Raw genomic sequence first — 23,417 nt, 5'->3', positions numbered from 1 at the left:
GGGAGAGCGCAGGAGAGCCCGGCCGGCGGGGGGCGGGGCATAGGGTGGCCCCTCCCCCGGAGCGGGGCGACCCCGCACTTGGCCAATGTCTGCGGCGAGCCTGGTGAAAACTCGCGCGGCCCTCCCCTTAGGGGGCGTGACTTTCCGAGCAAAGCCGGATTCTACTGGGCATTTGTCTGCGCAAAGCGGCACGTCGCGCTTGATGGGCGTTGGAGGCGTGGCCCCCGATCGGCCGGCGAGTGCGCTGCGGGACTCCATCTCTCTGTGACGCAGGCGCGGTCCCGAGCGGGGCGGAGTCGAGCCTGCCGGAGCTCCGCCCCCAGCGGAGGAGGCCGAGGCCGGGGGCGTGTCCGGGGCGGGGCCGTGCCCTGCCCCGCCCGGTCGCCGAGCAGTGGCCAGCGCAGGGAGGGCCCGGCCCCGGGATGTGAGTGAGGCAGGGGTGGGGGCGCGGGGTGGGGCGCCAACCCAAGACCCCGGGGTTCCCAGGGGTCCCTGTGGGCGGGAGCGCGAGTGCGCGGGCTACCCGGCGGGCCGCCAGGTGCGTGCCCAGGTATGGCGGGCGAGGGGGCGCTCGGGCCGGGTGCGCCCAGGCCGGCCTCGCGCCACTTCTCTGCGGTCCGAGGGACCGGTGAGGGTCGCGGGGCTCCGACCCGGGCGAGGCCCGGCGACAGGCGCGGGTCTGACGCGCCTGTGCGGAGGCCTCCCGCAGTGGCAACAGCTGGCGCCGGGTTTCTGGTCCCTGTGCGGAGGTGTAATGGGGGGGGGGGGGGTCAGCTGCGCGGCTAGGCTGAGGTGATCTCCATTCCTGGCTGCGGGTTGGGCCACATTCTGCGTGAACCCCGACCTGCTGTTTCTGGGAACTGTCATCCCCACCCCCAGCTCTCAGGGATAGGGCGCTCTCTGTGCTCAGCTGTTTCGGTGCATCATCTCGCTACAGCCACATGTTTTACTTAAGGAAACTGAGGCCTAGGGCCACACAGCTTTTTAGGATAATTGTAATAATGTGGAGGGGACGTGCCGAGGCCTGGCAGCCAGATACACCTGGGTGCACAGCCGGTGCTGCACCCACCCGCAGTGTGACCTTGGGCACGCCTGGTTCCCCCTCCAAGCCTCTGTTAGGACCGGTGGCGCCTACCTCCCAGGGCTCCGGTGAGGTTTGGGTTGGACAGTGCAGGGAGAGAGCCAGTGCTCAGTGAGGAGCTGCTCTCATGACCGTTGTTGCTGTTGCTAAGAGGCCCTTTTCCTGCGGCTGTGGAGCTGTGTGGTCAAAGTCAGCCGGCAGCGAGGAGGAGGCTGCTTTCCACACTGAGACTGCCCCTGTCTCTGTGTCTGTCCCTGTGCACACGGAAGGCCACACACAACTCAGCTGTACCAGCATGTGCCGGAGACACGCTGGCCCATCGTGTATTCACCACGCTACAACATAACCTTCATGGGCCTGGAGAAACTGCACCCCTTTGATGCGGGAAAATGGGGCAAGGTGATCAGCTTCCTGAAAGGTATGGAAGGCCCTGTCAGACCCTACTGCTGCTTCTTCCAACCCACCCCTCTCTCCCGGCCCCTCCCTGTGTCTTCCCTGACACAAGCCGCAGTCTCCCACCTCCACTCTCAGCCCTCAGACTGCCTTCCACTCACGCGGGCAGAGTCTTTTCAGTACAGGCGTCTGAGCATGATATGTCCCTGCCTCAGACCTTCACTGCTCCCCATCACTGTGGGCTTAAGTCCTGTCCCTGTCCGTGGAGACCCAGTGGAAGGGGGGCTGATTAAGGATGGACACCAGGAAGGTGAAGTTTAGAGCAATCCAGTGTCTGTTCCCCATAAGCTCCAAGAGTCCAGGAACTAGAGAGCCTTTGCTCCAAACCCTACTGATTACAGATGGAGGAAATTGGAGCCCAGAAAGGTTAGGAAACATGCCCAAAGTCACACAGCTACCAAGTAGCAGAGTGGGGTCTGGAACCCAGAGCTTCAGGCTCGCACCTGTCACAGCTCATTCCACTGAGCAAGGTGGTGCTCCGGATTGTGCTTTCTACTTCGGTTTGTAATCCAGGGGTCTGGTTTAGGTGGGAAATTCAGGCATCACAGCAGGCTAGTGCGAGAATATTCTCCCTTTTCCCTGCATTAGGGGTTCCTCAGTTAACAGAAGTAGGGAACATTACCTGGCATAGGACGAGGCATTGTGGATCTTTAAATCACACAATCCTGATCATGCCACGGAGACAGTTTCGCTTTGGGGCTAGCCTGTCTTTAACACCTAAGCCCATCTCCCTTTTTAACAAATCTAGAGCGAGCCACACTGTCGCAGAAAATAGAATCAAATTACAGATTAATAACAGTTTGTTTGTATCGCATATGTTTTCTATTTTTGGTTTTTCTATTTATGGCAATTGGTTTGGATTTTCCATTTGCAATAGTAACCAGAGTGAGTATTCAAAGAAAACTATTAAGTAAAAGAAGGACAAGTGGTGTGCCAGGATGGTGAGAATAAGCGGGGCCAGCCTGTTGCTCATCTTGCTTCCCTGACTATGGTCCTTCATGCACTGTTTCCAGCAGACTCAGCCTGAGTCACTCCCCCCATTGCCCTTTCTTGGGATCCTGTGTTACCCAGTAGCTCAACATAGGATTCCTTGTCTCCCTCATCTCTGAGCTGACAGTCCTCCTGAGTTCCCTCCTTCCTCCTCGGAGGATGTGGGTGGAAAGGAGGCAGGGGCCACATGGTGCTGCCAGGAAAAGAGCTGGCCCTTTGCCTGAAGGCAGTGGGGAGACTTGGAATGTTGTTGGGGGGAGGGGCGATGGAGAGTGCCTTCTGTATGTGGAGCTATGTGCGGGAAATGTATGGGATCATTTGCTTTCTAAGGGTTACACATTAAAACAGTTTCTTTGGATTCTGACCTTGTCCCTTTGATTCCCTAGAACCCAGAGCATCATGGTCCTATTCTCACTGTGCCCCAGACCACTTCCTGTTTCTTCTCTGGCGAAACAGAGCAAATCTTGTCTGGTGGATGTGAGGGGTGATAAAATACTGCAGTGTTTCCCCAACATCAGTTATTTGCAAACCACTCTGGGGACCTTGCCGTTTCCTTATACCACCTGCTCCGTTATTTACTTCATTTTTTTTTTATTGACTTAGCCTCTGCTTAAAAAAAACTTAAGTAAACTTGTTTTAAAAGGAAACATTATATCATCTAAATGGGAAAAGCCAGTTTCACTGGCCATAAATAAAAGGTCGTGGTAAAAAAATAAATGCAGGAAAGCTGTGATTCACTTCAGGGTGCTGCAGTCTGTGAGGTCGCTGCTTTTTGGGTTAAGAAGGGAGATGAGCGAGGGTTGGGCAGGCCTGAAAGAGAGACCACACCACCTTGGGCCTCCCGTGACATCACCAGAAGGTGGAGAGGGAGAACTGATAAGGCTTTTTCTCATTTTGAGTCCCCCTTATCAACCCATGTGCCACCTCCTATGAAAGCTGTCCAGCTCACCTCTCAGCTGTTGGTGGCTTGGGAAACCCAAGGATCGCCTCATGCCCAATGCCTAATGCCCTCTGGCCATTGTCCACACTGGCCTGGGAGGCGACCTGTTTTCAAAAGCCAGCCGTTTCCCACCTCCTCTGGGGCAGGGCTAGCAGAGGCTAAGCCTGCAGCCTGTTCCGAGGGGTGGTCTGGAGCCGGGTCGGCCATGAGGCCATCAGGGAAGCAGGGTGCCCACTTTGTGGTTTCAGAAGAGAAGCTTCTGTCAGATGGCATGCTGGTGGAGGCACGGGAGGCTTCGGACGAGGATCTGCTGGTGGTGCACACGAGACGCTATCTCAACGAGCTCAAGGTACAGAGTCTGGGGCCTGGGGAGGGCTGCTGACCAGGAGGGGTGGTCAGAGCAGGGGCAGCTCGGTCTGGGGAAGCACAGCCCCAAGGGGCTCCATTCCTGCCCCTCATGCAGGGGGATCATGTGAGTTTGTGGTCCCCAAGAGAAGGAGAGAGGTGTCAAAAAGGCAGATACCAGGGATGGGTTAGGCTGCTCCAGGGGGTAGTGAGCTTCCCATCCCTGGGGGTATGAAAGCAGGGATGACCACTCGGCGGAGTTTGCACCTTCATAGAGCTTCTACATTAGTGCCTTTCAATCTGTGTTCTATGAACAGGCCTCGGAGACCCTTGCTGACATGCTGGGTGAGGGGACTCCAGCCCTTTGTCCTTATCCAACCAAAGCTGTCCCACACAGGTCTATTTTTATATTGGGCTGACGTTTGAGGTTCTTTTCTAAGAGCTTCTGCTGCTAAAGACTTGTTGAAAACTGTTGGGCCAAAAACTAGTGTGAAACTCCCCAGGTCTGAGCAAGGGATATACACAAGTGGCCAGGCAGGTGGTAGTGGTGGTGTATGGGGCAAACTGGGGGGCTCCTGCCCCTTCCCAAGTGGGTGGCTGCCTCTCAGCTGCCCTGGGGGCCCCACGTGGCCAGAAGGCCTGGCTTTCAAAGAAAAGTGAGAAATTCAGATTAAGTGGCAGTCCCTGGTTTCTTAATGTGGCAGCTCATTTCAACATTTGTAAATCCTACCTGCAGACCAAACTGGGCCTCCGGGCTGCCTGCTTGTGACTTTTTTCTAGAGGAGCTCGTGAAGCTGTCATCAGTGCTGAGGTTCTGAGGCCTCTGCGTGGGGAGCTCGCCTAGAGGGGAAGCGAGGCTGGGGAGGTGCGTCAGAACCTGGTGCTGCCAGCCTGCCCTGGCGGGGGCATGGTCATGGATGCCACAGGTCCTCTGCCAACAGTGTGGGAGCCCAGAGCCCCGACCCCCTCCTTGTCTTAGACTCAGTGCCACAGCACGTGCCAGAGGTCACCAGGCCCCTCCCCTCTATAGGTGGAAAAGCCTAGGCCCTGCTCAAGGTCACCCAGGAGGTCCAGCAGCCCTCAGGGAGACCCCAAGCAGGGCATCCAGAAGACAGTCTGTCTTCCTGGTTCCTGGTCACGGCTGCTACCCGCCCTCCTCCCCCACTCTGGCCGGAGCTGTGAGAATTCTAGATGAAGCCGTGGCAGTGTCAGCTCATGAAAGATTACCAGGAAGAGGTTGCAACCTGGCTCCTGGGAGAGAAAGGTGTGCGAGGCCTTGGCAGGAAGCCCAGTCCTTGGCTGCCCTGGTTTCCTGGGGCCTGGACATGCGTGGTCACAGTCCACAGCCCAGGAGCTGGGCCAGGAGGACATGCCTTCCAGAGTCCAGAGGGTGAGGGTGGGGAACAGGGACCGATGACGACGGGTCCGGGCAGGGAGAGACCAGAACAGAGTGGGACCAGGGTGGATTGAATGTGAATGTGCCAGAATAAGGCTGAGGGGGAGGGGGGGCTAGGCTCCAGGATGCCACCTGCTTGAGGAGCCTTCAGGGGAATTGTGCAGGGCTGACTGTGTCCCTGGCCTTGGGCCCCCAAAAGCCTAAAGGCAGCTTACTATGTGATAGGTAATAATTAAAAAAAAGTATTAACAGGTTGAGACCTGAGTAGGCAATTGAGGTCAAGGGCAGCAGGAGCATTCAGACATGCCAACTGAAAGGATTAACCAAGATGCTATGGTTGAGCTTATATATTTGGCTTGGAGCTCCCTGGCAGCAAGAGCAAAAAGAGAAACAGGCTGATTTCCATCGCACCTACTAAGGTGAAGCATTCAGTCATTCAACACATCTATACCAAATACTGACTGTGTACTGGGTACAAAATGAAGAATAAGCAAGTTTCTCTGCTCCCATGGATTTGCATTTTTGTTGTGGAAGACTGGAAATAAAGAAGTAACGACCCGAGAGGATTTCACAGAGTACCAAGGGCTGTGAAGGGGGAAAAAATAGAGGGTAACTTAAGTGGAGGGTGGAGGGTGACTGGGTGGTCGGGGAGGGCCTCACAGAGGTGAGGTTTGAGCTGAGACAAAAGAATGAAGAGCGTGTGGAGCTTTGAAGGAAGAATGTTCCAGAACCACATACCTACAGGGGGAGGGGACTTTGCCTCCTAGAGGGAAGAAGGATGCTCAAGGGAATAAAAAGCTGAGGTGGCACAAGATGTGGTCAGGGAGGCCAGCAGCACCAGGCCACGCCGCGTCTTGCAAGCCGTGGGCGGAGTTTGGATTTTGTTCCAGATACCGTGGGAGAGCCACATGGTGTGATGTGCCCTTGATGCTCAGGCAGGAACCACCATGCCCATTTTGGCACTTAGGGGCTGCAGCTCAGGAGCATTCCCCTTGCCTCTATCATCCTCATCCCCTTCCCCTCCCCCCCCAGCTCTCTGCAATGTTCCTTTTCTTTTTTTTCTCTGCTGCGGGCATCTGGAACAGTGCCCTGGAGAGTTCCTGCTGGTCTCCTCGGCTGTTCTGTGTGCACTGTGGGAGGTCACCCTCTCCCCTGCGCTGCCTCACCCATGTTCCAGGGCTCACGCCTGGCCCTGGCCTGGTGTGGCCTTCGATGCTTAGTCATCCAGGCATCGAAGGGGATACAGTACCTGATGTTTGCCAGGTGATGGCCATTCAGGGAAAGAAATGTGTATTGAGCGCCTACTGTGCGAAAGGCCCAGAGTTTGCCCCACCGAAGGTGCTGGTTGGGTTGGGCCAGGGCCAGGCTCCTGCCTTCTGCTAACCCCAGTGACAGTTTGCCTGGGGTGTGGGGTGGCATGACACAGATCTGACATCTCGTCCTTGTGCACCCTGAGCTAGGCAGTGCTCGGGATACCTTTATACAGCAAGTGTTTTGTTTTTTTTTTAATCCGGCAACTGTTTAATGAGCACCGTGCTCTGTTCCAGGGGAGGCAGGATAGAACAAAAGAGATGGAGTCCCTCTCCTTATGGAGCTGACATTTGGGGGAGTCAGCCAATAGACACAATAATCAAGTCAATGATATGGTGTGTTAGAAGGCACTCAGTGCCATGGATGAAAGTATAGCAGGAAAAGGGGGAGTAGGGGCTGCAGTTTGAAATAAGGAGGTCAAGGAGGGACTTACTGACATGTGATCATGGACTGAGGGCAGTGAGGGAGTGAGCTATGTGGGCATCTGGAGGGAGTGCATTCCAAGTATAAGGATTAGCAAGTGCAAAGGCCCTGAGGCAGGAGTATCTGCAGTGTGTTCCAGTATTGCCACTGGATCGGAGGGAATGGGAGGGAGACTGGCAAGAGATGGTGTCAGAAAATGATCAGGGGCCAGACCACACAGGGGCCTTTTGTGCCACTGCTGTTTGCTCTGAGGGAGGTGGGAGCCAAGGAGTGTGTTAAGCCGAGGGACATGGTCTGATCTAGGGTTTAGCAGGATTGCTTGGCAGCTGTGATGAGAAGAGGCTGTCAAGACAAAAGCAGGAAGATCAGTGAGGAAGGAGGTCGTCGCAATAATCTGGTGAGAGATCCGGGCTCTCAGACGAGGCTGGAAACAGCGGCTGTGGATTTTGGGGGAGTGGTAGGAGTTGGAGTTTGCAAAGAAGAGGAAACAGTAGAATTTTCTGCGGTTCAGACTGGGTATGCGGCATGAGAGAGAGAGAGAGAAGCCAAGCTCACCTGAGCCTCAGGAAGTTCGGACACCTCTTGGGCCTGGTCACCGACCTCCCAGCACTCGGAGTCCTGCCTGGGAGGGAGACAGACCCTCGCACCAGAACACCAGGGGGCTAAAGGCTTAGAGAGTCTCTGGGGAACTGGGCCCCCTCCCCGGGCCTCTGATTTCTCTCTCTCACTTCTCTCTTCTTCCCCGAGGGGGCTCTTGTCTCCTTTTCTTGTTAATTACAGTAAAATTCAGATAGCATAGCCAGTAGCCATCCTAAAGCGTAAACATCGGTGGCATTTGTTACATTGACAATGTGGTGCGACCATTGCTGTTTAGTTCCAAAATATTTTCGTTGCTCCGACGGGAAGCTGGTACCCACAAAGCCGTCGCTCCCATTCCCCTTCTCCCCGGCCCCTGGCGACCACCAGCCTGTGTTCTAGCTCTCTGCACTTGCCTTTTCTGGATGCCTCACATGCATGGAGTCACATAGCACGTGACCTTTGGCGTGAGGCTTCTATCAGCAAGCACAAGGGTAGCGTTTTCAAGAATGATCCATCCCATGGCATGAGTCTGCACTTCATTCCTCATTGCGGCTGAATAATATTCCGTTGTGTGGATAGACATTTTGTTTATCCGTTTCTCAGTTGATGGGCATTTGGGCTGCTTCCAGCTTTTAGCCTTTTGTTGCTATGAACACGCATGTACAAGTCCATATCTGAGTCCCTGTACTCAGTTATTTTGGTTATATACCTAGGGGTGGAATTGCTGGTCATAGGGTAACCAAGGGGCCAGCAAAATGACCCCCACAGCAACTGCACGTTTTACATTCCTAACAACTGTACACAAAGGTTCCAATTTCTCTACATTCTCACCCATGCTTGTTATTTTATGGTTTTTGTTTGTTTGGTTGGTTGGTTGGCTGGCTGCAGCGACCTTAGTGGGTATGGAGCGGTATCTCATTGTGGCTGTAATGTGCATTTCCCTGTCGGTCAATAGCACTGAGCATCTTTTCAGCCACTCGGTGGACATTTATATCGCCTCTTTGAAGACGTGTCTGCTCAAGTCACGGGCCCAATTAAGACATTTGGTTGTGGAATTTTAAGAGTTCTTTGTATGTTCTGGATGTTATGTGATTTGCCAATAATATCTTCTCCCATTCTGTAGGTTGTATTTTCGCTCTCTTGCTGGTGTCCTTGGATGCATAAAAGTTTTGAATGTTGCTAAACCTCAACTTATCTTTTTCATCTTTTGTTGCTTGTGTGTTTGGTGTCACATCTAAGAATCCATTGCCAAATCCAAGGTCATGAAGATTGACCCCGATGTTTTCTTCTAAGAGTTTTAGCTTGTATTTAGGTCTTTGGCCCATTTTGACTTAATTCTTATATATGGTGTGAGGTAAGGGCCCAACCTCAATCTGCTGCATGTGGTCTCCAGTTTTCCCAGCACCATTTGCTAAAGACACAACACTTTCCCCATTGACTAGTCTTGGTACCCTTGTAGGGAATTAGTTGGCCATAGATGTATGGATTTACTTCTGGACTCTCCATTCTATTCAGTTGATGTATATGTCTCTCTTATGCCATATTGTTTTGATCACTGAAGCTTTGTAGTAAGTTTTTAAATTGGAAATTGCGTGTTCTCTAAGTCTGTTCTTTTTCAAGGTTTTTCAGCTATTTGAGGTGTCTTGAGATTCCATATAAATTATAGGATCAGCTTCTCTATTTCTGCAAAAGAGGCCATCAGGATTTTGATAGGGATTGTGTTGAATCTGTAGAGGAATCCGGAAAGTATTGCCATCTTTACAATACTAGGTCTTGAACCCATGAACACAGGTTATTTTTTCATTTGTTTAGATTCTTAAGTTCTTTCAGCCGTGTTTTGTAGTGTGTAGTATACCGGTCTTGCACCTCCTTGGTTAAATTTATTCCCAAGTATTCTATTATTTCCATTGTTATTTTAAATGGAATTACTTTTTAAATTTCCTTTATGGATTATTTGTTGCTAAGGTATAGAAATACAACTGATTTTTGTGTGTTGATCTTGGATCCTGCAACTTTGCTGGATAAGTTCTTTAGTTTAATAGGTGTGTGTGTGTGTGTGTGTGTGTATTCTTTAGGATTCTCTGTAGCTAACATCATGCCATCTGTGAATAGAGATTAGTTTTACTTCTTCCTTTACAGTTTGGAGACCTGTTATTTCTTTCCTAATTGCTCTGGCTGGAACTTCCAGTGTGAGGTTGAACAGAAGGGGCAAAAGTGGGTATCCCTCTCTTGTTCCCGATCTTAGGCTGAAGGTTTCCAGTTTTTTAGCACTGTGTATGGTGATAGCTATGTGATTGTGTGTGTGTGTGTGTGTGTGTGTGTGTGTGTGTGTGTTTGCGTGTGCACGTGTGTATGATAAATGCCCTCTGCCAGCCTGGCAGAGTTCCCTTCTGTTTCTAGTTTGTTGATGGACTTTATCATGAAAGGGTGTTGGATTTTGTCAAAAGCTCCTTCTTCATCAACTGAGACGATGGTGTGGATTTTTTTCCTTTCTCTCCTTTTGCTCCCACTTCCACGGGTGGAAAGTTTTGACCCAAACCAAGCAGTTGGGGCCTCCACATGGGGTTGCAGCCAGTCTCTACTGGGGAAGCTCAGAGGCCAGGCCTTTTGGTGGGCAGTGGGCATTAGGCTGGGGTGGTAAAACCTCCTCTGTTTATGTCATTCATTCATTCATTCATTCATTCATTCAGCACTATGGGCTCAAGTTCGCTAGAGCAGTGGTTCTGCAACTTGCTTAAGCATTGGAATCCACTGGAAGGCTTGTGATGCAGATCACTGGGCCCTACTCCCAGAGTTTTGGATTCGGGAGGTCTGGAGAGGAGACTGAGACTCTGCATTTCTGACAAGTTCTCAAGTGCTGGTTTTGCTGGTTTGGGAACTATACTTGGAGAAGCATGGCCCTAGAAGCAGAGCCTGTGGTGGGGATGGAGGTGCAAGGGATTCCCTGAGGGCAAGCCTCGGGTGACACCTGTAAGGGGGGGAGGGGAAGCAGCTGGGCACACGTATGGCCTCACCTGACCCCAGGAGGGCTCTGCATTTGTGCTGTCTTGGGAGCAGAGGGCCAGACTGTCCTAGCCCCCTATCAGCTAGTCATCCAGCTCTCCTGGGCGGTGCAGGGCGCAGGGGAGATGGCCCCCTCCAGGGCGTGTGTAGGCAGGGAGGGGTCTGGGCAAGGGTGGGCAGCACGCGCTCTAAGCACCTGCTGTGTGCAGGCTTCACTCTCGGCATCATCCGTATAGCAGGAATGAGAATGAGTGTGTGCTTACACTCCTGGCTGTGGCATCCTTCTGGAACAGGCAGATAACAACTGAGACATATCGTAACGCCAGGTAGAGACAGGTGCTGTGCAGAAGGATGAGGCAAGGGCAGGGGTCGGGGTGGAGCCGGGCTGGTCTTCAGATGGGGAGTTGAGGACAGGCAGATTGGTCTAAGGCCCCGTTTTAGGCCTGGTGGGGAGGGGTCCCTGTTTCATAGATGAGGAGATGAGACGGAAGGGAGGGTTGTGTCCAAATGGACACAGCAGTGGCAAAGCCCAGAGTCGGACCAGTTTTTACTCTGAGGAGGACTTCTGAGCCCTGTCCCCACCCTACTCCCATCTAGCCCATCCCTCAATGCCCTTGCCTGGGGCCAGGCTCTCAGAGGGCCTGATCTGGGTGCCCTCATCCCAGCCTGCTGCCCTGCACGCCCCTGTGTAGAACCTCCCCGCCCACCCCCTCCTCCAGGGCCCAGCCGCCAGCCTGCCCCTCCCACCCCGTCTATTTTTCACCCTGGCCACTGGTGGTTTTTCTGGAGCAGCTCCGTCCAATAGAACTTTTTGCCACGGTGCACATGTTCTGGAGTGGCCCTGGCCAGTAGCCCCTAGGCACACGTGCCTATCGAGCAGTTGAACTATGGCCAGTGAGACTGAGGAACGAAATTCTATTTTCTTGATTGAAGTAACAAAATTCTAATAAAAAATTTTTCATTTAAAATTATACCCAAGTAGCCACGTGTGGCTGGTGGCCGCTGGATGGGACAGCACGAGTCTAGCTCATCAGTAGGCAGCACCACTGCCTTGCACAGAGGCCACGGCTGGGCCCGGGAGAGGGCTGAGCCGTCTGGCACCATCTCTCACTGCCGGAAGTGGAGAAACGTTGGCAGACGTGACCCTTCCGCCAAGGGGACTGGTCCCCTTGGCTACATCCCAGACGCGCTTCTGGTGACTTTATACCCGGCCCGTGGAAGATTCATTCCCTAGTGTGTCCCACGTGATTGCAGCTTTCCAAAGGTCAGTAGGCGTTGTGTAAAAAGTAAGGCAGGCCGGCAGAGGTTTGTGGCCAGAAAACTCGGGCAGCGGATAGGATTCTGTCCGGCAAAATTTCGAGCCCTTTACATGTTTCCCATGTGAGTTTCCAAGAGGTGGACAACATAAGCAGTGTTTCCCAGAGTCATTTGATGTGGAACCCTTTCCTGATAGTGCGCTGGGCTAGGCAGTTGCTGCAGAACATACTTTAAAACATGCCCCCTTCGTGGTTTTGGGTCTATATGGGACCCCTCAGGAGGCTGGGATAAGCTTTCATTTTCTTCCAATCCTTATTCCCTGCTAGCTTGCTGAGGGAGAGAGGGAGGCAGTGACTTAACGTGTTCCTTCAGTGGCTGAGTTGTTGTTTTCACTGTTTATTCATAGAAAACTGTGGTTCTGGGGCTCCTGGCCGGCTGGGTCTGTAGAGCATGCAACTGTTAATCTCAGGGTCATGGGTTCAAGCCCCACGTTGTGCATGGAGCCTAATGAAAACTTAAAAAAAAGGAAGAAAACCATGGTTCCATGCCTCCCATAGGCCAAGCCTGTGTTGGGCAGTGGGATTGGTGTGACGAACAGTCAGAGCTGGCCACCTTCCCTTCTCTGGGTCTGTCCCCCACCACACGCACACACACGCACACGGACAGGTCTTGGAGCATTCCAGCCTTCCTGGCTGGTCTCAGCTCTAGCACCCGTACCACCTCCCAGGCCCTGTGATGCCTCCATGGTGCAGCTGGGAGGCCGGGGGTTGAGGAAGGCTGGAGGGGCACCTCCCTTTTCAGACTGCAAGTGGTCTGTGGGCCATAGGCCACATTCACCAGCTCCTTCACTTGAGTGAGGGCTTCCCCAGCCTACAACTGTCCTCAGCCTTGGTGGCCTGGGTGGGGGCTGGGGGGTGGCCACACAGGTATTCAGTGCAGTTCAGGCAGCCTGGGTTTCCCAGCACATCTGGACCCTATGGAAGTTGACATGGGGCCTGTCCTGCCTTCTCGCCCTGGCCTCAAGTAGTGCCCCCTGGCTAAGGCACCTGCCAGGACCTTCCCAGGCATATGCCCTTTCTGCTGTCCTACCTCATCCTTGGCCCATCCTCTTTCCTCTCTGCTGACTCCTCGCCCTTACCGAACATGCCTCTCCTGCCCTAAATCTCCTCCCCTGGTGGGAGAACCCAGTGGCCATGCTCCCCGTTCTCAACACCTCCCTTGGCTTACTCCTTCCTGAAACTCCTCTCTGCCTGGCCTCCTGAGGGCCATACCTCTGCCCCACCCCCACCCTGTCCCAGGACAGCCCTCGATTTTCACAGCGGGTTACCCTTCTGGCCCTTGCCTTCAGGGTTGGAGTCTTGGGGTTCCAACCTTGCATCCTGGACTCCTCTGTCTGCCCATCCCCTATGTGCTATCTGCTAACCTTCCCCATCTCCCCTCCTCTGGACCCTCATTATTTCTCGCTTCCTTCCTGGGGCGGCTGCTGCTTCTATTCAAGTTCTCCTAATTGGTCCTCCTGCTGCAGCCAGAATAGCTTGGGCAAGCACCATCTGATGGCTCCCTGCTGCTCTGATGAGGCTGTCTGAGAGAGAACATTCTCTGGCAGCACAGGCCCTACGGGACAGGCCCGGCCCCGCCCCAGTTGTACCCAACTTCTCGTGAGCGCGGACTCACTTCCCTTTGCCAGTAGTTGTCTTTTCACCTTGACTGTGACATCCGGGCAACTCCCGTTCACCTTCAGACTCAGCTTGGAGGTCACTGCCTCCAGAAAGCTGCCGTGTTCCCACCTGGACCCAGACCATGTTCTCCATCAAAAGGCTTTGCCACATTGCATATGAGTGCCTCCCTGCTGGGCTGTGGGCTGTGTCAGAAGGACAGGAGTAGCCCCCACCTTGGAGCCTCAGTAAATATTTACAGAGTGCCCTGGGCCCCTCTGAGGCTCTGCCTGGGGTCAGAGGAGAGCAGGGAGCACGGATCCAGGTACATTCTCAGCCAGGCAGCAGATGGTTCGGGATCTGGGCCCATGGACATTTGCCCCGGGGTCTGGGAGGGTCACAGGGAAAGCTGTGTCCTAATCTTCGTGCGAATGCCTTTTGGGTACCCTAGACCCTCCTGCCTCGGTAGCCAAAGACGAGGGCCTGATACGCCTTTGGAAGGGAGGACCGATTCCTAGTGGATGACGAGGTCATGTGCCGGGGAAGCAGACCTGGGCTTCCAGTGCTGGCTCTGCCAGTGACTCACTGTGTGACGTTGGAAAGAAAGATCTTCCCAGCTCAGGGCCTCAGTGTCCTCCCCCTTCTGTACAGTGGGTGGGCTGGGCCAGGGCTGGGTCTGCCGCCCCTGTGACTTGGCGTCCTCTGCAGCTCTCGCTCTGGGCGCAAGAGGGCAGCCAAGGGCTTTGGAGGAATGTGGGCCAACAGCTTTAAGGCAAGGAACTGTTCTTACTGAGCCCAAAGCTGGGTCAGGGGCTCTTACTTCTTATCAAAGGAACTGCACTTGACTGGAAGTTCTCCCAGGTCACCTGGAAACTGGCAATCTGATTTCCCAGCTGTTGCTTCTGCGCTCTGGGCACAACGGCCTGTGTCTCCTTCCACAGTGGTCCTTTGCTGTTGCCACCATCACAGAGATCCCCCCTGTCATCTTTCTCCCCAACTTCCTTGTGCAGAGGAAGGTGCTGAAGCCCCTTCGGACCCAGACGGGAGGAACCATCATGGTAGGTGGGGATGCAGGTGGGAGGAAGGGCAGGGCTTGGGACCCCACACCTCCGGGCCTTTGCCCACTCTGGGCTCTCCATCCGGAATACTCTCCTCCCACTTTGTAGTTGAACAAAATCCTAAATAGTCCTCAAGGCACAGTAACAATGACTCTTTCTCCCAAAACCTTTCCCACTTGGGGACATTAGAATTCCTTGTTCCCTCCCCCATGACCTCCTATGAGAGTTACCGTAATTGCTGGTGTATAAGATATATCCCCTTTCCCCAGGGGGTGTATCCTCAAGCTATGGCTATGGTGTTCTCAAGTCAAGATGGCAAAACCAAACCCCCATGGCTTCAGTGATGGGCGATGCTCCCCTCACTGCCCATCATGGGGGTGACAGTAAAGAATACTTACAGCAAAAGTAGCTTCTTCATCCCATATGTAGTTGTCTTTAAAATTAGCCACAGGCTGCCGAGTTAATTGGAGGTAGAGAAACATTTCAGATTTAGATGTAGGATAATCTCTTTTTAAAGAATATTTCATAAATATTTGTTTTGAGAGAGAGACAGACAGAGCATGAGCAGGGGGAGGGGCAGAGAGAGAGGGAGAGAGAGCAAATCCCAGGCAGGCTCCGAGCTGTCAGTGCAGAGCCCAATGTGGGGCTCAAACTCACAAACCGCAAGATCATGACCTGATCTGAAATCAAGAGTCAGAGGCTTAACCCACTGAGCCACCCAGGCGCCCCCTAGGTGTGGGATGAATTCATCCAGAGCCAGATCAAGACCTATTGATCTATAGTTTTCTTTTTAGCTTTGGAATTTTTTTTTGTTTTGTTTTTTGTTTTTTGTTTTTTTTAAATATCACTGCCCACTCCCAAACCATGATTTCCTACAAGATTTTGGTATTCAGCCTACCGTATTTCTGTGGGTCAAAAATTGTCTATTTTTCCACTGAAAGCCTCATCAAAATCCTTGTCAGCTCGCGTGTGATCATAACTACTTAACTTTTCTTTCTTCTAGTCGCCTCTCAGAATTGCAGTTCTGTGGCTTTGCAGTTCTCATACAGCAGCCAGTCTGGTACTTCCAAGACTGAGTCTGAGTCTGCTGGAGGGTGGGGGTCTCCTGAACCCTACCTCATAGATCATCCTATGTCAGAGCTCTCTGGAAATGGCGTTTATGGAATGAATGAATGAATGAATGAATGAATGAATGAATCAGTGAATCAGTGAATGAATGAGTGAGGGAATTGGTTGCCTGTGCCTCTCACCTTGTGCTTGTCTCCAAAGGCAGGGAAGCTGGCCATGGAGCGAGGCTGGGCCATCAATGTGGGTGAGTGCCCCAGCCGGTCTGGCTTGCTAGGTCCTTAGGCTGGGAGGGCCAGGAGGAACCTGAAGGCAACCACTGTGAGTTCAGATGCTCTGGTGCCTTCAGAGCCACCCTGAACCTCCTTCTTGAGTGGTCTGGAGGGGGGGGGGGGGGGGGCGGGGATTCGGCCATCTGGTCCCTGGGAGGGACCAACCAGTGCCTCCATCTGGTGTGGGATTCTCATCTAAAAGAGTTCCCCAGATGGCTCCCCAGCCCTGCCTTTGCATACTTCCAGTGACAAGGAGCTCACTCTGTCTGCAAAAGCCTGTGTCATCCCCTGGGCAGCCCTGTGTGGGGCTGAAACCTGCAGAATTTCAGAGTCTTTCCTGAAAAATTCCATCAGCCTCCCGGGGCCCAGGACAGCCTTCAGGGCCACGGTCACGTAATGGGCAGACAGGCCCAGGGTCAATGCCGTGTCAGGGACCCGAGGGCCAGCACTCCGGAGTCCCCTGGACTCTCCCCCAAGACTGGCTCATGGGAGGGTTACACAGACATTTTTCCTCATCCCTTCCTTATGTGTCCCTCACTGAGGTATAGCACTTCACAGTTAGCAAACCTCTTTACTGTCTGGCCTCTCATTTGAGCTGGGCATTATCATGTCAGCCCCATCATATCGATGAAGAAATGGGTGTGGGAGAGAACCCCTGCCTTTGGCCGTGAGCTCCACAAGGCCAGGGCTCGGTCTCTTCCATCTTGGTATTGCCAGGTACTGAACATCGGATCTGACATCACCGTGATGTGACAGTCTACTGCTGAACAGATGGATGAAAGAGGCATGCCCTGTGTGTGTCTACAGCGAGGTCCCCACGAGGGCCTCGGGAGGCCCTTCCCCCGTGGAAGATGTTATGACCTGATAGAGGTTAAGAGGCCAGGTCTTGATCCAGCCTGGGTTTGAATCTTGGTTCTGCTGTTAGTGAGCTGTGTGATCCCAGGCAGGTTGCTTGATTTCCTGTGTGCCTCAGTTTCTTCATCTGTAGAATGGAGGTAATGGCAATAGTGTCCCCACTGGGGGCTATAGGGAGGTTTCAGTGAGCTCTGTGCCTGGTTAGGAGTTCATTATTGGCTATTATCTTGTTAAGATCCGTTGACAGCCTCTTGGCATGAGAATAGGCAAATCCTTTGTAGCTGTGGGCCCTGGACCCTAACTGCTGGGTGGGGCAGTTGTTGGGCTCAATTTCAGAGGCCCCCAAAACTCAGGTTGCAGGGCAATGGGCTCTCAGGGGGGAGGTTGTGGCCGGACCCTGGTGTCTAAGGCCTTCCCCATGGCCATGGGTGGCCAAGACCATCAGAAGGTGCCCTTCCTGACCATCCCTTTCTACCACCTGCAGAATCTGGGTGGTCCCAGGGTAAATGGGTCCCCCATAGCCCCACCACCCCTCCCTGGCATGGGAAGTCACTTGGAGGCCGGCCTGGCTCTGCAGAGGCAAGGGACAGTTTGGGGAAAGATAAGCTCCTAGCCCTTGGGGGTTGTGACAGGCACTGTGGACTCACTTGTTGGGACAGCCTGCGAGGTTTCTTGCTCCGGGTAGGGATGGCTGTGATGGCAAAGCTACCTCCTGACCCAGGGATGGTGACGCGCCCGGGTGCTCAGTTCAACTTGCCGACCTGGAGTCCCGGGAGCCTGTCCCTGGGAGCTGAGCAGGGATGGGATGCGGGGAGGATGTAGGGGCGGGGCAGTGCCTGGCCCTGACCACGCTGTGTCTGCCCTTCCGCAGGTGGAGGCTTCCACCACTGCTCCAGTGACCGAGGCGGAGGCTTCTGTGCCTACGCGGACATCACACTGGCCATCAAGGTGCGCCCGAGCGTGTGTGGGTGCTCGCCTCCAGGAGCCCTCCCTTGAATCCCCCCCACCCCCAACTTGGGGTTCTCCTCCACATTACAGAGAAGGGAACTGAGTCTCAGAAGGGGAGGAAGCTGGCAGGGACTCCAACACAGATCTGACACTTTCTGTGCCTTTTTTTTTTTTTTTCCGGGGTGGGGGAGAGAGAGAGATGGAGGGAGAGACAGTGGGAGGGAGGGAGGGAGCAGGAGAGGAGCAGAGAGAGGAGAGAGAGAAGTCCAAATAGGCTCTGTGCTCGATCCCACTAACCATGAGATCAAGAGTCCGATGCTTAATCGACTGAGCCACCCAGGTTTCCCTCATTTAATCCTCATGTGTGCAGATGAGGAAACCCAGGCCTGGGGAGGTAAGGTCACACGGCAGAAAGGTGCAGAGCTGGCATTGGCCGACACCTCTGCTGGATTGCAGAGCCCCCCTTAACCACCCTGTGCCTGGCCTTGTTCCGGGCATCAGGAATGGACTGACGTGGCCCCTATTCTCCCAGGGCACACAGACTAGTGGTGGGAGTAAGCAGGTCAACAGACCCTGGTCATTCAGAGAGGGTGACACACAGGAGACCTTCCTGGGGGTAAGGAGGGGAAGGAGGGCTTCCCAGAGGAGGCATGAGAACTTGGCCTTGTGGGATAAGGCAGAGGGCACAGCCTTGGGGAGAGGTTTCACCTTCTTAACCCGCATATATTCCTCTAGGAATCCCGGGCTTTCTCTAAGAGCTAGCCCAACTGCCCCACTCCTAATCTCCAGCCCTTCAGGGCACAGCACATGCTGCCTCCTCCAGGGAGCCTTCCTTGACCACGCACACATGCTTCTCTTGAGCCACACAGTTCTGAGCATGTGAGGTCTTTGCCCGGTGGTCTGATTGCCCACAAGCCTGTCAGGCCTCCCACCTGACCCCTTGCCAACTGGGAATCCCCAAGGGGCTATGTCTTCTGGCTTGTCTGAGTCCTCACCTCCCCCTCTCCTCCCCTGGCAGTTTCTGTTTGAGCGAGTGGAGGGCATCTCCAGAGCCACTATCGTTGATCTCGATGCCCATCAGGTGAGTACCCTGTGGGGGCTGCAGTCTCATGGCCCCGCCCCCCCAGTTGATGCCCATCAGCTCTGTCCCACAGCCCCCTACTGTGGGGGGCTCCCTTCCCCCAGGGAACATTGCCAAGCCCCAAGCTGGGCCTCTGCTCCCCCCACCCTGATCTGCCTCTCCCCTCGCTGCTCATCCTCTGTGCCCCAGGCCAAAAGTGGAGGGTCGGTCTTTGTCCATCTGCGCCACTCAGCCCAGCCAGGGCACGGGGTCCGCCTCATTGCTTCCGTCAAACCAAAGGATCCTTCCTCCCTTCTGACTGCCCAACACACCTGGCTGATGGCTCTTCCTAAAGCCCAGGGTGGTGACACCACTCTCACGCCCTGAAGCCTACTGTGGCTCCCCAGTGCTTCCTAGTCAGTTTGGGGTGCCACCCCTGCACGGAGCTGAGGACTACTGTGGGGCTGCACCTCAGACAGATGCTCACACGCATGATTTCAGGCTTGCTCAGGTTCTGGGTTACTTCTTCCTCAGGGCTCCAAATAGGGGGCTGGCTCCTCCACTCAGACCGGGCAGGGTGTCATCTGGGCTCTTGAGGACACCTCCTCCCCCCACTGCTGTTGTGCCTGTGTGCCGCTGGGCACCCCGTGGTGGAGTCCTATGACACTGAGCTCTGGAACTGAGCCATACCTGCACAGCCCTTTACAGGTTCCCTTTCATGTCCCTGATCCCAGCCGATCCCACCACAGACTCCAGAGGGTGGCAGGGTTAGAACTCCTTTCTCATTCCATGGAGAGGAAACTCAGAGGGCTGGGCCCTGCTCGAGGTCATGCTAGAAGATCATGGGGCTGTGTTTTGAGGTTGAATTCCAACTCTGCTACTTAATAGCCATGAGACCCTTTGCCTCCAGGGACCAGCTGAGCTCCGCAGGCTCATGGGGCATTTCCTGGGGTGGGCGTGTGCAGGCTTCCTGGCCTTGCTGAGGGCCCCTGTGTGCAAGCAGCTTTTGTGTCCTCTCCACAGGGCAATGGGCATGAACGGGACTTCATGGGTGACAAGCGCGTGTACATCATGGATGTGTATAACCGCCATATCTACCCCGGGGACCGCTTCGCCAAGCGTAAGCTGCCCCCTCAGTCTTAAGTGCGGTCGTGCTCATATGGAGCTCTCTCCTGAGTATTCCCTACATGCTGGCCTCTGCAGAAGTCACTTCATTTGTCCTCAGCAGCCCTGGAGGTGGGGGTGTGTTCCCATTTTATAGGTGAGCAAACTGAGACCTAAAGAAGTCACTTGACCCACCTGAGATCACATAAACCTGTCCGACAAACACATGTGCGGGTCCTTACATCAGGGTACCCACCAGGGGAATAAAAATAGACCCCTCCTGGGTATGTATTTGTCTGGTGGCAAATAGGGAATGACAAAAAAGAAATGAGAGGAAAAATATGAGAAGTCGAAAATACAAAATAGAAGTCGAAAACACAAAATGCATTCTCAGATGTCAAATGTAACAGTTGTGAAAATAAATGCAGGGGGGTTAAACTTACCAGCCAAAAGGCGGAGACTCTCAGATGAACTTTGAAGACACAGGGCCCCGCCCGCTTTGCAAATAGGGGACACAAGTGCAGGAAGGGCATCTGCTCAGGGTCATTCAGCCCCAGGTGTGGCCCAGGGGCCTGGTTTCTGATTAAGGTGCTGGATTTGGGCCTGAGGGCACAGCAGGGTTCTCATTTCTGGGCAGAGGCTGCAGATGTCATCGACAGGGGTCTGGAAATCCCCAGGGCAAAGTGTTTCTTCTGCACTCCCTTCTCTCCCTTGGCCGCGCCTCCTTTGCGGTTCTTGGCACTCTTTAGTTTCATTTGGGGCGGAATGAATGAGGGGGAGCAGTGCTGGAGTCAGACTGCGTCCGATCCCGCTGGGGCACTGACTGGGCCCTCCTGAGCTTGTTGGCCTTTCTTTGCCTACGGGGCTACTCCTGTCTCTCCCTCAGAGGCCATCAGGCGGAAGGTGGAGCTGGAGTGGGGCACGGAGGACGACGAGTACCTGGATAAAGTGGAGAGGAACCTCCAGAAAGCCCTCCAGGAGCACCTGCCGGACGTGGTCGTGTACAACGCAGGCACCGACATCCTTGAGGGCGACCGCCTTGGGGGGCTGTCCATCAGCCCCCAGGTGCGTCCCCGCCCTGAGGGGCGTGCCAGGGGGGCGGGGGTGCAGCAGGGAAGGTGGGCGGAAGCATCGGCGATCACAGCGGGACTTCCGGAAGCCGCGGAGCCCCCGCCGCCCACCCGAGTCAGCCTCCCCTTTCCCCCGACAGGGCATCGTGAAGCGGGACGAACTGGTGTTTCGGCTGGTCCGCGGCCGCCAGGTGCCCATCCTCATGGTGACCTCGGGCGGATACCAGAAGCGCACCGCCCGCATCATTGCCGACTCCATCCTTAATTTGTACAGCCTCGGGCTCATTGGGTCTGAGTCCCCCAGCGTCTCCGCACAGAACTCGGACACCCCTCTGCTGCCTCCCGAGGTGCCCTGACCACGCCACCCTTCTGCTCTTCTGCGCGGTTCCCTGCCTGCCTCAGCCCGGCCTGCCCCTCAGCGCTTCTCCTTTTCTAACCACGGGGTGGTGGGGGCAGCTGCCAGGAGGTGCCGAGGGGCAGGGGCCCGTCTCCGACCGGGCTGGCCTTAGGGGCAGCCCCTCCGCTCTCCCCATTGGGTGTCAGAGGGTCTCCAGGCCCCTCTGTGGGCGGGGGCAGAAGGCAGGGCCTGAGTCCCAGAAGACCTCCCGTGGGGCCCCAGGTCTGACCAGGCCCTGCAGAGGCAGGCAGTTTCCCGAGGAGGGAGAAGGGCAGGTGAGGCTTTGGGGGCAGGAGTCATGTGATTTGCCCCACCCTTTCGCCCTCACCTCGGGCAGGGCATGGGGAGCCATGGGTGCCCGTGTCCGTGTGGGGGGGCCTGAAAGCTGGGTGCTGCAGCGAGGCCTCTGGAGGGGGACTCTGGTTTCCCAGCCAGCAGGCAGGACACCTGGTCCTGGGTGTCCTGGATGTAAGGGGTGGCGGGGAACGGGGCTCGAGTGGCGTCTCCCCTCTGGTGTTCCCCTTCAATAAAGCAAGGGCTGGACCTGCTTTCCTAGGGCTCCTCGGTGCTGATAAGGAGAGGAGAGGCCTGAGGAGCTCCAAATCTGTGCTTTAGTCATGGTCCTGCCTGTCAGAGATGGGCCTCAGCACTGGGGGCTTGAGGGGGCTGCCAACCCCACTGAGGAGGGGACAGAGGAGGGTGAGGCCCAGAAAGGGACACTGGGGATGGGGACAGGTGGCCAAGCCGGGTCCTACAGGACCTGAGGCCCCAGATGAGGACGGAGGTGCCGGTGGTCAGGCTGGAGTTCTGGGAGGGAGGGCAGACATATCCATCCTGGCCCGTGGGTTGTAACAGGTAGGACCTGGGGCAGGGCCTTAGGTGGGGCTATTGCTTCCAGTGTCCAAGGTCCCAAGTGGGCCCTGACTTCTGGTCTTTGAAAAACCCCAGACCCTGACCTTGTTCTCAGCTCTAATCTGAAGGGGACACCCTGGGCCCCCCGCAGAGAGCTGGGTGGGGAGAGCATCCACCCTTCATTACCTGAGTGTGTTCTTAGCGATCAAAGGTGGGGTGGGGAGAAAAAATGGGCCAGCGGAGGCACATCCCGGTCCCCAGTCAACTGCACCTGGGGGACTCCCGTTCATTACCATCTGGGGGTGCTCCTGCATTTCCCCACTTTCTCCCTTACACTCCCTTGGTGCTCCCTCTGCTGGGGGACGGGAGGAAGGGCTTGAAAATCGTGAACTGTCAAAACGGCTGACCTCCTGGACTAGACCTCCAGGCACTAACCACGCCCTTGGATCCCCTCACCCGCCCCCTGCCCTTGCCGTTGGTTTCTCTGCATCTGACTCAAGGTACCTAACATCCCCTCATTTCCACCTGGGGCCTGTGACACGTGGGGGCAGGCAGTGGGCTGGCTTCATCACCGTTGAGCTTCTGTTTGTAGAGAACCATAAAGGCTCTTGATCGGACTGGCTACTGTGTGTTCTTGAGATGGAGCATCCTTACCTCCTAAGGATTAGAGGAAGTAAAGATTTAAAATCCACATCGAACGAGGCCGGACATGGCCTCTCTCCTCTCTCAGAGAGAAAGAGTGCGAACGGGGGGAGGGGCAGAGAGAGAGAGAGAGAGAGAGAGAGAGAGAGAGAGAGAGAGAGACGGAATCCAAAGCAGGCAATGCGGGGCTCGAACTCATGGACCGTGAGATCATGACCTGAGCCAAAGTCGGATGCTTAACCAACTGAGCCACCCAGGCGCCCCTAGTATCTGTTCTTAAGACCTGAGTTGTCTGCTTTTGGTAAGTGATACCCCAAGTTATAAAAACCCAAGGGAACGTGCCAACTTTGTGAAGTGCTGAGTCTCTAGCCGAGCACCTTGCTGACCAGGATGGGGGGGGGGGGGGCGGGTCCTGCAGCCCAGGGTCAGAGTGGGGACAGGCTGGGGGAAGTCCGGGGTCGGACATGTGCTATAGGGAGAACTTGGGGGGCAAGAAAGCTTGGGAAAGCACTCTTTGGTGGAGCCCACTGGGAGCAGCCCTGATGCCCAGGAGGCGTGAGATTTCTGCAGGAGACTCCATCCAGAGCCTCCTGGAGATGTGGAGCATGAACATCTGGCGTGGGAGGCAGGGCATTCCCTCCCCCCCAGCACACAGGGGAGC

At 55.0% G+C, this 23,417-nt stretch overlaps 1 protein-coding gene across 1 annotated transcript; it reads left to right on the top strand.

Annotated features, from left to right (window-relative positions):
- Positions 1-306: 306 nt before the first annotated feature.
- On the top strand, positions 307-22,731 carry HDAC11 (histone deacetylase 11). Its single transcript, XM_042911821.1, has 10 exons — positions 307-424; positions 1,351-1,499; positions 3,713-3,813; positions 14,375-14,491; positions 15,761-15,803; positions 17,555-17,631; positions 18,650-18,712; positions 19,715-19,811; positions 20,682-20,860; positions 21,006-22,731. Coding segments are annotated over exons 1-10 (1,044 nt in total). The 5' UTR covers positions 307-422; the 3' UTR covers positions 21,222-22,731.
- The last annotated feature ends 686 nt before the right edge of the window (positions 22,732-23,417 follow it).

The sequence above is a fragment of the Panthera leo genome, chromosome A2 (assembly GCF_018350215.1).
Source record: "Panthera leo isolate Ple1 chromosome A2, P.leo_Ple1_pat1.1, whole genome shotgun sequence".
Taxonomy (NCBI): domain Eukaryota; kingdom Metazoa; phylum Chordata; class Mammalia; order Carnivora; family Felidae; genus Panthera; species Panthera leo.
This window is presented reverse-complemented; position numbering and strand designations above follow the sequence as displayed.

Coding starts and splice junctions, on each gene's coding strand:
- HDAC11 (XM_042911821.1), top strand. Junction 19,812..20,681: donor CGGGGACCGCTTCGCCAAGC/GTAAGCTGCCCC, acceptor TCTCTCCCTCAG/AGGCCATCAGGCGGAAGGTG. Junction 20,861..21,005: donor GGCTGTCCATCAGCCCCCAG/GTGCGTCCCCGC, acceptor TTCCCCCGACAG/GGCATCGTGAAGCGGGACGA.